At 37.7% G+C, this 16,076-nt stretch overlaps 2 protein-coding genes across 2 annotated transcripts; both read right to left on the reverse strand.

Annotated features, from left to right (window-relative positions):
• Positions 1-227: 227 nt before the first annotated feature.
• LOC143621906 (uncharacterized) lies at positions 228-2,883 on the reverse strand. Its single transcript, XM_077093189.1, has one exon. The coding sequence runs from the start codon at positions 2,819-2,821 to the stop codon at positions 350-352; it is 2,472 nt and encodes an 823-aa protein (XP_076949304.1). The 5' UTR covers positions 2,822-2,883; the 3' UTR covers positions 228-349.
• An 11,006-nt stretch (positions 2,884-13,889) lies between these two features.
• On the reverse strand, positions 13,890-15,595 carry LOC143621907 (DNA-directed RNA polymerase I subunit RPA12-like). Its single transcript, XM_077093190.1, has 5 exons — positions 15,451-15,595; positions 15,333-15,373; positions 15,168-15,230; positions 15,035-15,094; positions 13,890-13,994 (listed from the first exon to the last, which is right to left on the reverse strand). Exons 1-5 carry the CDS (start codon positions 15,593-15,595, stop codon positions 13,917-13,919), a joined length of 387 nt encoding a protein of 128 aa, XP_076949305.1. The 3' UTR covers positions 13,890-13,916.
• Positions 15,596-16,076: the final 481 nt, after the last annotated feature.

A 16,076-nucleotide genomic window follows, 5' to 3' on the forward strand; every position in this document is an offset into this window, starting at 1 on the left:
ATAACATATCAACATCCATGTATGCACCAGACAGCCCATGAAGAAAAATACCACTTTTCTAAATTTCTTTGATATTTATGTTGAAGAAATTACAACTCTATGTAAACAAAGTTCTGAAAACAAATAAATCACTGTAACCTACCTCCTTTTCCCAATTAATCTTCATGAATAAGATCACACCTCCCCTCTCCACCATAACAGCAATAACCCGCTAAAGGCCGTTTATTCAAATCGTACTAGCATCCCTCCAACTGAAGTTAACAGCTAGCCTACTCTATTAACCTATGGCTATAAAAACTGATAAAAAGACAGAGGGAGCCAGATACCAACATGAATAAAAACAGACCTCTTATTGCCATGGTGGTTGTTGATGCTTATAGTTAATCGGAAACAAATCCCACCCGCTATCGGGTTGATCACGCTTCCCTCCAATAGTTGTACTCGAAGACGCTTGATCATGATTCAAAAACTGCCTCAACACCCCATTATGATTAACATTATTCCCCCTCGTACTCGAAGACGCTTGATCATGATTCAAAAACTGCCTCAACCCTCCGTTATGATTAATATTATTCCCCCTGTCGGTTACAAAACCCAAGTCCAAATCAAGAGCGTTGCGTGATGGGCCCGCACCATTCGAAGCAGACGGTGCACCCATGTTGAAGAAGAAAGGTTGAGTGTGTTGAGAAAACGCAGGTTGGATTGGTTGGATTGGCGGGATGATCGGGGCGCCTCTTGAATCCACCATGTATGGGATCGTTGCACCAGGCGGGGCGTACATAGGTCCCATTGTGAAACCATTGTGGGTGTAAGCGTAAGCTGGTACATTAGAGTAAGGGATTGAAGATCCGAGCCCTAGACCTAGACCCGATCCTGGTCTCCCCAGGTTGAAATCTACGGAAGGTTCTAGAAGCCTTCCGTTAGGCTGAACAGGGGGAATGTTATTATTGTTATTCTTGCAGTTTACCTCGACCTGGGTACCGAAAATGGAAATAACCGATTCATCTCGTGTGTTGTTGAATAACTTGCCGAGTAACGGGTTATTGGACAACGCATTATTTGGAACAGGTAAGTGGTCGTTTAAATTCAAATCGATGTTGCGGTAAGGCGGCTGCATTGACGAGGATACAGACGGGCTGTGGGGCCCATTTTGTTTCAGAGACGTAACTTGGGTTTCTCGTTTCCAGTCTAGTGTAATAATGCTAGCGTCACTGTCCCCAAGACTATTAAGATCCAGCTGTATTTTGTCCTCACTGGCTTCAGCTACATTCAGATCAAAGTCAAAGTGGGTCAAACGTTGGGTTGAGTTGCTGTGGCTTGACGAGGACGAAAACGTCTTTTCACCTTCAGGTATCCGTCTAAAAGCACTGGTGGTGGCTGAACCTTTCCAGCCAAGAGCACCTTCAAATTTCAAAGGAGCAACAGGTGGTCTGTTGGCGGCAGCAACAACTGAAACCGGGGTCAAAAGCGGGCCCACCCGACAATCAGTTTCAGTTTCTGTTTCTTCAAAAGCAACTTCTTCATTCAGATCAAATCCAGAAAAACCCTTTTCAGGATCTTGTGTTGAGTTATCAAGTGTTTCTGAATTGTTCATAGGCTCAGATTTAGGTTCGGGTTCAAGTACGGGTACGAGTGCGGGTGCAGATGAAACCTCATGACCTAAACCCGGACTCAATTGATGTTCTTTTTCACTTGTGGAAGTGCTGCAACTTTGTTCAGGAGAATCAACTTCTAGTTCCACTTCATTAGCAACTTGCCTAGCAAGCTCTAGTGGATCCACCATTCCATAATCCAGTTCCATGTCAGATGGTCTTTTGCTAATCAAATCCTCATTTTGACTTTTTGTTAATTGTTTAGATACGGGCGAAGGGCTTCCCGAATCACCGTCACTCTCGATTCCGGTATCTTTCTTTTCATCTTCATCACTTTCTGTATTCGATGACGACTTCGGGTTCTCAGAACGGTCATCACCGCTAGCAGAATCACCGTTTCCGCTAGTGGTGTTGGCATCCAGTGTGGTAGTCTGGAGCTTGGGATATTGAGACTCCCGACCGTTGGCCATATCCTCATCTTTGTTGGTCTTTTCTTCCATTGTTTCGGTCTTTGTAACCGACTCCAAACCGTGGTCAACATCTGTACTTGAAGTCAATATTGTTTCTTCCAGCTGGCTAGATAAAGTAGTCAAAGAGTCAACCTTCTGCTTCTCATTCGCATCTTCCATACTTTCTGACTCAGTTACTTCTGTTACAGATTCCTTAACCACTTCTGTCACTATCTCTTCTTTAACCATTTCTTGTTGAACAGCATGATGCTCCACGTTTTCTTCATTAACATTAACCAAATTGACATCGGTTGACTCTCCGTCAGTGTTCTGAATCGGGGCCCACTTATCACAAAGATATTTAGCTCTCTCACAAATCGTCAAACTACTATGACCAACAAGACCCTGCACGGTTAACCCAACTCCTGAACCCACAGAGAGATTGTGGTCCACTTGCAGCCTCTCAAGAGCCCGTAACAATGCAACAACCAACTCTTCTAGCAAACCGGTTCCAGTGTCGTCTATAAGGTTTTGAGAATCGTTGAGCCATTTTTTAATGAACAAAAGTCCGTCTAATTGGACAAAAAGATCAAGGCACTCTTTGTTCTCGGTGATTGCAATGGTGTTTGCGACCACAGACCATTGCCGGGCTGCTTCACTAACGTTTTTCACAATGTTTTCCTTCTGGTTTTGGATAACGGTGATGAGGTCATTAACTCTGGTTGGAATTGTGAGCCCGTCTTTTAACTCGGTTGAGGTAAAGAAGTCTTCGAGTGTCATGTTGATCCAACTAAAATGCTAGCATACTACTCATCATTGTAGTATCATAAATATAACCATCCAATGGATTGAATTCCCAAAGTGCCCTGTGAACGTAAAACAATAAACTCAATGTCAGCAATACGAATTCGCATATACATACACATATAATGTTAAGTCCTATCAGAAGGAGGCTAACATTTTACCAAATCAATTGGCTTACATGCGGAAAAGGAAAGATTTGCATACACAAAATTTTAAAAAATAGTTCAAGGGCTAATGATGTTCATTCTAAGAGAGATAAAGTGAACCTGATATGATCCATGTATAAATTCTTTAAAATATTTACAAGAATATTAATATTTATTACTTACCTAAGAAAGTCCTAGTTTCCCTCGTAACTTAAAAAAAAAAACAACACTGTCATACTTTTATCAAGTACAAAATTAGCCAACTATTATACATAAGTATATGTTTATCATGCCAATAACGATCCATTTACATATGAATGGGTCAATTCTTTGTTTCATCTCTAACAGGTCAACTGAATAAAAGTCAGAAGTACTAGCTAACATAAAACGGGGTAAAAGACGGAAAATTGTATTTTTAATGCATAGGTACTCCTAATTCACTTTACTCAATATGTTAGGTAAGTACTGAAATAATATAATTTTTGTAGTTGTCTTTTACACAATTTTTAAAGAGTAAATAAATATAAAATTGAACAAAACGTGTTTTGGGTATAACCAAACCCGACCAGTACCAAAAGTAACTGCTCTTGACCCGATCCAACATTCCAACCCACCCATTCTTGCCAAATCAGAAACTCATGGACAGTGTTAATGTCAAGGCATCTAAGGAAGTAATTGTCCTTACAATATTAATAATAATAAAATAAAAAATTTAAGCTTGTTACTTATGAGACCGTTCCAAAGGCATTTTCAAACTTCATGTTGTGGAGTAACACAATGATGCCCAAGATGCTTCTGGGACCCATGCATAGACGTGAATCATCAAAAAACCATGAGATCTTGTTGCTGCTTAACTTTACCTAAGTCAATATAACTGCTTTTATCTATATACAAAGTTAAGTATAGCTAGCCTTTTGTCAATATATTGCATAAGGTTGCAATTTCAGTCTGTTTACTTGTATAGGGGTTGATTTGTGTTATATTATATCTTTCACGGGTCTATAGGATTAACAAAGAAAACAAATCGAACAGGTTGAACTTCTAAAATGTTTTACCAAAAAGGTAACACCACATTATTTATTTACGAAAACTGGATTAAAAAGGTCTTTCGGTCAACTCAACCCAACTCAGCCAATGATCGAGTCTTGACCTGCATCTTAAAAAAGCTTCTACTTTTGGCCCATTACCCAACCTGCCCAACCCTACCTACCACAATGCAAAGAGAAAGCTTGTCAATATCTTAGAACTCAATAAATGAAACAATTCTCTTTTATTCCAGCTATACTTGGCACCATATCTTACAGAGATGTCTCAAAAAAATTATACAATACAGAGTTTTCAATACCCACTTCCAAACATTATTAATGTTCTAACCTCACTAACGATGTCAAACTGATCAACTTAACCCTTTACTTTCATATATATGAGTCCAACTAACAATGTCAGTTACCATATCCTACTACATGGTCTTTCACACGAGTATATACTAAATTCACATTACATGTGTCTAACATAATTTGTGAATTATGTAGATGAAAGAAATATCTTAAAACCACATTTAAAAGGTAATCTTCGTCCAGTTTTCAACTTTCTATGTTTAGCCAATCATCAGACAAATCTAGAAAGGAAAAAAAAAGGCGTCACGCAAAAATATAATAACAAGTTTCCACTTGTTAAAAAAGAAAATATATGTGTTCTTTTGAGGCATGCACATCATAGTTAATATCGCAATAGATTGTTAGGAACAAAGCGGCGCGCGGAAGCGAAACAGCACACACATGCACAACGATAAACACACATAAACGAAAATATAAACGACACAAGAATTTAACGTGGTTCGGTCCCCGCGAGGGGACCTACGTCCACGGGCTGCAACTAGGTTTTCTTATTAAGCTCAAGGCACACAAGATTACAATTACAACTAGGGTATTTATAGACTAAATCTAGGGTTCCTAACTTGTACTCCAAGTTAGGCCCAAACAAATAAGATGGGACCCATTAGGGCCGGCTAACCCTAATTAGGGCCGGCTGCCCTAATACCCTTTGTTCGAGTCTCCAACCCTAACAATCTCCCACTTGGAGGCTCGAGCAATCCTCAATCCACCATCCAAGCAAACCCTATACCTGTAACTCCAGTAATCTTAAAAACAGAAATCTTCCAAGCCTCCAGTTCCAAGAACAAGCTAAAACTTCACGGTCAGAGGTTCTCCAAGCCTCCAGCTCCCAAGAACAAGCTATGATTTCAAATAAAAGAAGTCCTCCAAGCCTCAGTTCCCATAAACAAGCTAAGACTTCAATCTAATCCTCCTAGTTGCAGCGGCCCGCTCCTCAATTACCTGAAGAGCCAGTTGAAGCTCCATTGAGCTCCAACCCAACAGTCATCAATGACCCAGCCATGGCAAAACCCGCCATTGACTCATCCTCAATCTCAACCGGCTCCCACTGATTCGAACTACCGGCTCCAGAGACTCCCAGAGAAAACACCACTCTCCAAAACCTGCACGTACCCAGGAGAGATTTTCCCATTCGGAATTCCGGTATTCAAAACCCAACGGTGTTTTGAACTGTACCTAGAACACGGTTAGTGCTCCCACTGTTCCAAAACCCCTGACCTAGTTTAAACCTCCGAATGCACTCAGCTACATCCCGGTGGCTCCAGGATTCACACTTGCAAAATGAATCCACTTAGCTCTACCCGATGCAGCGAGCCAAGACTTTAATACTCGGAAGTTGGTTCCCTTCTTCCAGCGATACATAAACTTGTACCTTCCCAAAGTCTTCAATAAGATTCACCAATACTTCACTACAGTGGGTAACATGAAATGAAGTATACCAGAATCTCGAACCCAAGAGTCTCACTGCCTTCACTGAGTCCCAATGCATCAACCCAGACACATTCTCAGAAGCAGAATTCATTATCTTTTGACATTGACTCTAAAGAATGTCACGAACCTCCATGCAGCTCCACGAAGTCAACTATGCCCAGCTCCCACTGTCCCTGTTATCCCAACCCATTACCAAAACCAACATTCCATGAGATTATCCCCGATCGTACTTTTCCCGGTAAACGTGTTCACCCAGCACAAGATCCCGGATCCCCTCAAATGTCGAACTGCTGATCACCACCGAACAAGAAATAATTTCATAGTTCCAGACCAGCTAACCGGCAAACGGTTATAACTAACAGCAGTAGAGCTTTACCGAAAGCAAAACGGTACCAAGGATTCCGCGATTGTACACCCGATCAGCTAATCCTAACCGAATAAACCTTTCAACCTGACTTCCCTTTTTTTTTCACTTATGTCGTCACCAGCACACCAGAATCAGAATACTTAAAACCCAAAGCATTCCAACCTGCTAGTTCCATTTTCACCTGTTTTATCCCACAGTACCACATCCAAGTTCCTTTGACAAAACCAACCAACCGAAATCCAAACCGGTCAAACCTTCGATCATACCCATCCCGTCTTCAGCTATAACAATAGCAATCAGGAAACAAATCGAAACAGTGAACACATCAATGGTACGAGCCAGAACTTGACGGATGTTCTCTACCGAACATTGTCAACTGACCGATTTGCTCCTACAATAAACTTCGCAGACAAATCTAAACCCAAATATTGATTTTCACGTAACTCGGTTCTCAAACAGTTGATAATAAACAGTCAACAGAAACTAACTAAATCTCTAACCTTTATTCGACGAATCCAAGAGTTTTATAACCAAACCCTAATCGGCGGCTTCAAAGAGATTAACCTGGTACTATAAACAAAACCATTTATACCCGCGATGTCATAACCCGAAACACCTGACCCGACCTTCACCTGCAAACCCGAGTGAGACCAGCAACTTCAAGAGATCCAAAACCGGAACTCTAATTGCAAATTCACTCCAAATCAGCCCCGAACAGCCCTGTTTTCTTTCCCTTTTTGCGCAACCTAGGGTTTCTCCTTTACGAATCGTTCTTCCGTGCAATACCGTGTGCAACAACGAGCCAAAGCTCTGATACCACTTGTTAGGAACAAAGCGGCGCGCGGAAGCGAAACAGCACACACATGCACAACGATAAACACACATAAACGAAAATATAAACGACACAAGAATTTAACGTGGTTCGGTCCCCGCGAGGGGACCTACGTCCACGGGCTGCAACTAGGTTTTCTTATTAAGCTCAAGGCACACAAGATTACAATTACAACTAGGGTATTTATAGACTAAATCTAGGGTTCCTAACTTGTACTCCAAGTTAGGCCCAAACAAATAAGATGGGACCCATTAGGGCCGGCTAACCCTAATTAGGGCCGGCTGCCCTAATACCCTTTGTTCGAGTCTCCAACCCTAACAAAAATGGCATATCAATACATAGTAATAATATATCTGATATATAAATAGGCCTCCCATTTGAAAGAAAATTGTCATAACGTGAAAAACATAATATATGTTAATAAAGGAAAACTAAATGCTAGATTATATACTCGAATATGTTATCAACAAAAAGCATAAACCTATAGCAATCAAAGTTAAGTTGTTTTGGTAGATGAAATGCTGGCAACGAAGCGCATACGCATTCGGCATTCCACAATTTACAAGTGAAGCCGAATCGAAAAAAGAATTGGAAACATGCAGCCTTAATAAATGATTTTTGAATAACTCACTTAGAAATCCTTTATGCAATTTAAAGTAATCAATATGCTTTTCTTTCCTTTTGACTCCGAACTATACTTTCTACATCCAAGTTCAGATTCTAGAGTAATCAAACTAGAGTATTCAGGTAAAGCAAATAAGCAATTACTTTTACACCAAATTCGAAACTTTTTGATCATGCAGACATATTCAAAAAATAAATAATTGTGCATGGCATAACTCCATGTAACATAGCTTAACAAAAACAAGGAGCTTAGAGACTTAAACTGTGATAGATGATGTAACAAAGTGCCATCAAATTAAACCACTTTACACAGTACACACTATAAATCCCCAAATATATACAGTTACTCATTTATCATGCCAATGATAAATCTAGCTAAAGTATCAAAAATCACAAATATCAATAGCAGCAACTACGAGCAGATAATTAAAACATGATTAATCCAGCTAAAATATCAAAAATCATTTCTAAATATCCATTCGAATTTCAACAAGCACATCATCTGTTGTTCAATTTATTGTCTTTTTGTGCGAGTATGTGCTAAAGAAACCCTATCACCACAACACAAGTACACAACAGTGCAAATAAATTTAGTTATCTAACTCCTTACAAGATTATAGATTTATACCAGACTTTATACTTGCTTCATGGCACATAAATCGTCACACGCAACATGGTACCATTTACATTTATTTATATTCGGCTTAAAACCAGGAGGTGGTACAAAGGTTGCCAAAAGCGAACCTTTCATTCACATTGTAATCAGGTCCATACAAACAAGAATAAGCATGTATCATGTTACTTTCAATAATAAAAAGAATAACATATAAAGCCATACAAGAGGACTTTAAATGTCAACCGACTGATCCATTTTTGCCAACTGTGGCTCTACAACCTATAAACTAAAAGTTTGCACCTTTTCATTTGCGGTTTCAAAACAGTTCCAAATTACGTAGAAAAACAACAAGACGTATATAAAAAATAAGAGCTGAATTCATGAAGCGAAATAAAACTTACCATATGAATCATGTTTGTTCTCTGTTGCTGAAGCTCAGATTGTAATTACAATTCCTGTAATTAAATCAAAGTAAGTAACGTATAATTTATTTAATATAAGAAACTTGACATACAAAGCCCTAAATATGTTAAACAGGTAAATCATGAAGTGGAATACGAAACCCTAAATAACAAATGCAATTGAAACAGCCGTGTGTAATTATCCTCAAAAATTAATTATGTCAGATTTCGTTCATGTTACATAATAATCAATCAAAGCACAAAACAGGTAGCAATATGCAAAATTTCAAGATAATAATAATAAAAAAAACAAAAAATTACTAATTCGGTACGGCAATTAAATTGCATCACTGAAGTTGAAAGGCGAACACACAGTGAAGCTTAAAATTGGTGGTTGCAGGGGTATAATCGGTGTTTTCTCTCTCTCTAGAAACAGTGAAAAGGTGTGTTGTTGTTGTTATTATTATTATTATTATTATTATACCTGGTAGCGTTTGTTTGTTGGTGATGCCGTCGTCTTTGTTTTCTTTTCTTTCCCGAACGAAGATCGATAGGTGGAAGGAAGCTTGCTTTCTGGGTTTGGGTTCTTCAAGGGCACCTGGTTTCTAATTATTATTTGATTATTAAAATAAAGTTAATTTAGTGTTTCGGTTGTATTTATATTGGCTTGACTCGGCTCGTAAATTATTTTGGTTCAAGGTTGATTCTGAGTTGAGCTCGATTAAGTTACCCGGATTTTAATGCGTCATTCTTACTCTTTCTCACTCTAGATTTTACGGTTTAAGTGTCTGACCAAATATTTGGTGCCTCGACTAATTTGTTAATATTAGCAATATGTATGTTATTAAAGAATCTACTTTCTTTTAATGGTATTGCAAAATGTTTTCTCGTTTGTAGTCGACTCGATTGCAAACCACCTAGCTTGCCCCTGTTTGTAAGCAAGTTGAGTTCAAGTTCGACTTGGTTCGGCTTATGAACAAACCTAAATACTCGAATCATTTTACATTTATAGATGCTCAATTAATTCATACTTAAGTCTATGAATATACTATTGAAGGTTTTGCCACAACAACAACAATCATACTTAGTAAAATCCCATTCATAACAAAGTTATTATTAGAGTCCGGGGAAGGCAGAATGTAGGCAAGCATCACCCATATCATAGGAATAGAAGGCTGCTTTCAAAGACGCCCTCACCTCCATACGTAGAAGGTATTATAGTTGTTAAATAAATTCAAAGAAAACAATAAAAAGTTCTTTTTTTTTTCTTTTTTAGTGTTTGTTACACATTTACACATGAATAGATGTTTTGTAAATCAGACTAGCCGCTCAACTGATTTGCTTGTTGAATCGACTAGACCAAGTTCAAAAGTCGGATGACATAATAACATGTTAATAAAAATGCTTGTCATAGTGAAAAAAGTATAGCGGTTGCAATTTCAATTTGTACCAAAGTTTAAGTTATTGAAACATGAGACATGCTACTCATATTTAATAAAATTTAAGGTTGATTCTAACTTTAAACAATCTCGTATCCCTTGTTGCTCAAGATAAAAAGTTCTATTCATTTAATTGTAAATTGAAGTGTCAAAATTTTCTTGAACCAGATTAAAACCATACAACTTGTAAAACCAAGATAGCTACTCCCAGAGTCTCAGTCACAAAAGCTAGTTCAACTTGCCCCATCAATCTACTGTTAACTTTAAACACTAAATCAAAAAACAAATTTGTTCATGCATAGACACTATGAACAATTCAACAAAAAGGAAGTATTGTCCATGACAAGCGACATGATCTTGTTTATAATAATCATAGCATTACAAAAGTTTTGTAATTTGTAAATTCGTCAAAAGTAAATATTTTCCATTGTAGGCTTAGTCAAATTATCATACAACTTTTGAGAATTTTTCTTCAGGTCGTACAACTTTTCTTTAAATGGTATTTATATTAATTATTTTTTATTAATATTAATTAAATGCACACATATACATAGATGTGTGTGTGTGTGATTAGAGATGGAGAAGAATAGTCCACTAATTTTGATATGGTCAATTATTTGAACCTTGAAAGAGAAATTGAAGACCAAAATATAGTCAACGAAAATAACTTGTGACGGGTGATAAAGAGGTTAAACAAGTGGGTGTCTTTTTAAATATACAACTCTCCTTTCGTTTTCTCTTAAATGGTTCTTTCTTTTTCTTTAGTTTTGCAATAGACTGCACGTGGTTTTCTCTTCTAAGAAACCAAAATAAAATAGGCCTATGATATGACCATCACGTGAGCATGACAACAACATAAAGAATATGCCAAACTTTGGGATGAATCTTTTTATAATTCTTTTTTTTATTCTAGAACCCATATATTGGAATGGATATTTAGATAAAGTTCATTTTTTATATATTTCATAGATTTGGAAGGTGTACCGATTGGACCGGAATTCGGGCCTGGTCCTGTTCAATTAGTTTGGCTCGTTTGCGAATGGGCCAACTGGTTTAGACTTTGAACTGGTAGGACGCTCACATCAAAGACCTGGTTTGGACAACAAGTCAATGGATTCAAACTAGGATCCTGTAGAGGGAGGGTAGCAAAGCTACCCACGGACCCCCTATCCGACCCGCGGATAGTCCAAGAACATCCGCCACCCGCGGATCCCTTATCTGACCCGCGAATCGTCAAAAGACATCCGTGCGAAGAACACGTGACCTGGCAAGGACATCCACAATCCAAAACACGCTTCACGGATCTACAACTATAACCTGCGGATTACCAACGAGCGTCCGCGGGAGGAACCCACAAGCAACACAAGGGATTCATCACACACATGATCCCCACGTGATATGGAAGAGCAGTTGCAACAAACTATTTTTAGAAGATTCCTCCAACACCCCTTGATAGCGACATCGACCAATGGAAAGAGGACACCTGGACACGTAATGGCCATCCCACGGCGTGCACAGGTAATGGCTACACCATAAACGGGTCCAGGCTGTCACATCCGATAAAGGCTCGACACGTGTCCATTCAGGTAGAGAGGGAATAACTCGATAGTGACAACTCCCCCAATCACCTTCCCTCCACCTTCGGCTATAAATACGAAAGATTATCTCTTCAAGGTATTCATTCACATTCTCAAGCCTTACGCAACATACTGGTACTCGTATTATTTCTGATCAGAATACAGTACAGATTCTCACGCCGGAGGGTGGTTACGGGAAGACCCCCCACTCCGTCCTTTACGTAACGAGACTCAACGGTGTTCTGTTTTGCAGACACTAGCTTGGATATGTTCTCATAGCGCTTCAGAATACTCACATATGGGAAAACATCTAATCGTACTATCCAGTCTAATCTAGTGTTTCTTTCAGATCCTCTTGCATGTTTTATATATGATTTATCAACTACTTTAAGAAGATGTTGATGAATATCTCATGATATTTGAAACTCCCCTATAAAAATATTAGTGTTTCATTTCTCTATATATGAATTTAATACACTTTCAAATTCTTCTAGGAAAATATTCGCACCATTCACATCATTACCACCAACGTTGTCTTTTACTCTCAAAAGGTTCTATTCTTTTGTCCATGTCCACTCCATCGTTATCCTAGGTGTGGAGGGCAGAGCAGTAGAAGCACATGATGCAAGAGATGTTTGTTTTGCTGAGTTACGTACCTAATTTGCGTATGGAGATATAGTGTTTGCCACATTGTCACCCTAAATCAAACAGCACAAGTCGGTGATATTTGGTGCTACACGAACACGACACGATAACTAATCATGTCATTTTTTCCAAACACGAACCTGTTTAGTAACATGTTAACTTGTTAAGATCTGTTAAGGGACATGTCTAAAGAGACAATGAATAATACATGTGTAATGAAACAAAAATTTTCAAAATGAGCATAAAAGTCTTAATTAATAGATAATCCATAACATATTGAAACAAAAAAAAACACAAATCTATAAAATACTTTATACAAAAAACTACTAATCCGTAACATACTTGAAACAAAAATCATAGAAGCAACTCATAGCATCTATTAATAATATAATATCGGGTTCTGATGGGTATGAGTGAAATGGCATATGTAAGTATGACTTTAGGGTTAGGAGTTAGGACTTTAGGAGTGCATATTTATTTATTTTTTTTAAATTAAAAATCTACACATGCTAACAGGTCTTCAATCTGTCAGGACACAATTTAAACATGTATTTAACAAGTCGACCTATTTAAAACACGAAACCTGTTAAGCTTAAACCAAACATGTTAAAACTCTTGTCATGTCATATTAAAAGGTTTGTGTCATAAATTGACAACCGTACCAAATGATGGTTGGTCAGCACTATTCCAGTATGGAAGTCTTTCCGTGGGAGAAATAGATGGATTTGAAGACTTGAGAAATCCATGCAACATTTAGTCAGTGAAGACGACATACAAAGGATAAGATAAAACTTCTTCACATTTGGCGACGACATAATGCATCCATGTTAGATATCATCACAAAGTACAACAAATAGTCTATGGATAGGTGTCGACATACGATGTATTCAACCGTCTCCATTAAAAAAGAGTATCGTGACAACAATTAACATGACCATGACAAGCTACGATAAGTCGATAAGTGGAGCAAATGACCAATGGATATCAAACTCATCATAGCACCTAAACTTAATTCTTTAAAAGGAGTACACACTGGGTAAAAGAAACCTTTTGTACTTCCTTTTATCTACTCTTAATATATGTGGATGTAGTACATTAGAGGTAGACCCGAGGGTTGGAGGCATGGACCATCGAAACGCAAGGAGTGTAAACACCTTTGTTGCATGGCTTTGAAACCAGTTTCAATCCAATCCAATCCGATCAGTCAATTTGACACAAGCTATCAAACACACAGGTTAGCACCGAACCAATCCCAGTTTTTTTCACTTATAAACCAATTTCTAAACCGGTCTGGTTTGGTGGTTAGCTTCGTTTGACTCAATCTGACTCGATCAGATTTAGCACAAAATCTGATTTTGTGCACCTCCAGTGTTTATATAATGATTAATTAAATCTTTAAAATCAGCAATGGTAAACATTATTTTTGGACTTTAAGCATGTTCATAATGAAAACCAAAGCAACTGTCTTAACCATAACAATACAACTACATAAGATGCCAGACGCCCAGCAAAACAACTACATAATGCTGCAAAAATGCAATGTCTGTCTCATTCCACAAGGTGGAAAACTCAGCTGTTTGGTACATTGGAGATTCACCCTTAAGTATTATCTGTGAAGTTGTATCCACAGTTTGGACAGTTGTAAAACATGGTCTGACCTTCATCAGCTGATCTGGTCTGTTCAAAGAAAAGTAAACACATATACATACTGTGTTAAAAGTTATGTTGTGATACCAACAAAATGCATTAATGAGCTTCTACTCTACAAGCGTGTGATGCATAAGAATGATGCAGTGAGAAGGTGCGAATCTTCGGCACAAATCTAACAACAAACTCACAGGTTTCGGTTTAGTCTAAACGAGTTTAGCACAGTTTCAGGTCGAACGCAAACATGTTTAGACAAACGGGTCAGGTTGGGTCAACCTGGTGGGTTCACAGGTTGACCGGTTTAACCTCTTTATTTTATTAATAAAAAATGTATATCATGTCATAATTAAATTGGTTAGGTACTTTATGCCAAAATATTAATGTTAAGAAGTGTTTTATAGTTTAAACATAACTTTTCATATACATTTTGTACAAAAAGCTCACGGCTCACTCAAAGCTCGCTCGAAATTGGCTCGTTTGTTGGGTCGAGCCGGTTTGGTATGTAAAAGCCAAAAGCCAAAAGCCAAATTATCTGTAATTTAAAGCTGTACGATACTTTCTAATAAAAAAAGTGAAATATTGAAAATTCTTGTTTGGCTCGTTTAAAGTAAAGCACAAATTTGAATATATATATATATACATAGATATAGATATAAACTATAACCCAAAATTATAAACAAACTTATATACAAATTATGGATTATGCAGTTTATAAACTCTACATTATGTATATGTTACATATATTACTTTCGTTTTATCACATATATCCATATGTGTAAAATAACACTTTAAAAGTAACGAAACAACTCGATGAGCCACAAGCCAGCTCGAGCTCAACATTTCAGCTCATTAAGATAAACGAAATGAACCTGTGGGGCTTGATATGTAAATGAGCCAACCTGAGCCCAGCCCTAATACATTTTTATTTTTAATTGTAAATTTGTAATTTTGGAGTACTAGTATGCAAATAAAACTTAGAAAAAATACAGGTTAAACAGGCTGTGTTGGTGTCAGCCTGCAAAACAAGTGGCACGCGAATACAAGACAGCGGAAAAAAGTGTTGGGAGTACCTGCTGTGTGTGGTAGTATACTCCCTTGTTTGAACATTTTGGGCATCTTACATTATAATCCTGTTAAGAAAAAGCAGACCACAAAACAACAGTTAAATCATAGTAGAATTCTTTTTATTTAAAATAGACTTACCATTGATCGTGTTCGTTCTCCAGAAACCTCGATTGACGACAACCCCAACTCTCTTCTAATTTGCTGCACAACACAAAGAGTAATATTAACAACCATAACATAACAATATTACCATGATATACCAAAAGTGTAAAGTACTAAAAATATCATCTTTTTATTTGTTACCTCTTCGCTGATGGTGTACTTGATCTCCATTCCAGCAACCTCTGAAAAAACTTATTCATGTTAGCCTTGATGTAATAAATTGATGATGCTGAAAAGAGAGAGAGAGAGAGAGAGAGACCTTTGGCGTTCTTTGTTTGTTGGCAAAGGGGGCATCGGACATAGTTTCTGGAATCGAAAGAAAGCATGGTTCCACAAGCGTCGCAGAACATGAAATCACTCTGCCTATTCTTCTTCTTCTTCTTGGTACTCTTCATACTGCTCATTCATATCATAGGTTTATTTGTTTGTGAAAACATATCATATAATTGAACAAACGAAACATAAATACACCTCAATTCCATTCATACCTAATCAGTCAGCAGAGAGAGGAGAGGCTTACAGAGGTTGCAGCGGCGGCGGAGCTCTGGCGGAAGAGATGAGGGCGAACACATACATATATACCTAATTTCATCTGGCATTTTGTTTTTTATTTACAAAAAAAAAGGTTAAATAATAATAATAATAATAATAATAATAAAAATAAGACAGAATTACAAATTTTGTCCTTTAAAATAAGACGAATTACGGTTCGTGTCTTTTTCTAAGTTTCCTTGCAGGCGGTGTACTTTAAACTTTTTTTTCCTACAAGTTTTGTCCTTTACGCTAACTGGGTTAGAAAAAGTCAGTTAAGTATGACATGTGCCAGACATGTGATGGGCATAATTGTAATTTTATCCTTTCTCTCTTCTTTCTCTCTAAGCCACC

The sequence above is a fragment of the Bidens hawaiensis genome, unplaced genomic scaffold (genome assembly GCF_021521415.1).
Source record: "Bidens hawaiensis isolate Kalapana, Puna unplaced genomic scaffold, B.hawaiensis_p1.1 tig00002977_1, whole genome shotgun sequence".
Taxonomy (NCBI): domain Eukaryota; kingdom Viridiplantae; phylum Streptophyta; class Magnoliopsida; order Asterales; family Asteraceae; genus Bidens; species Bidens hawaiensis.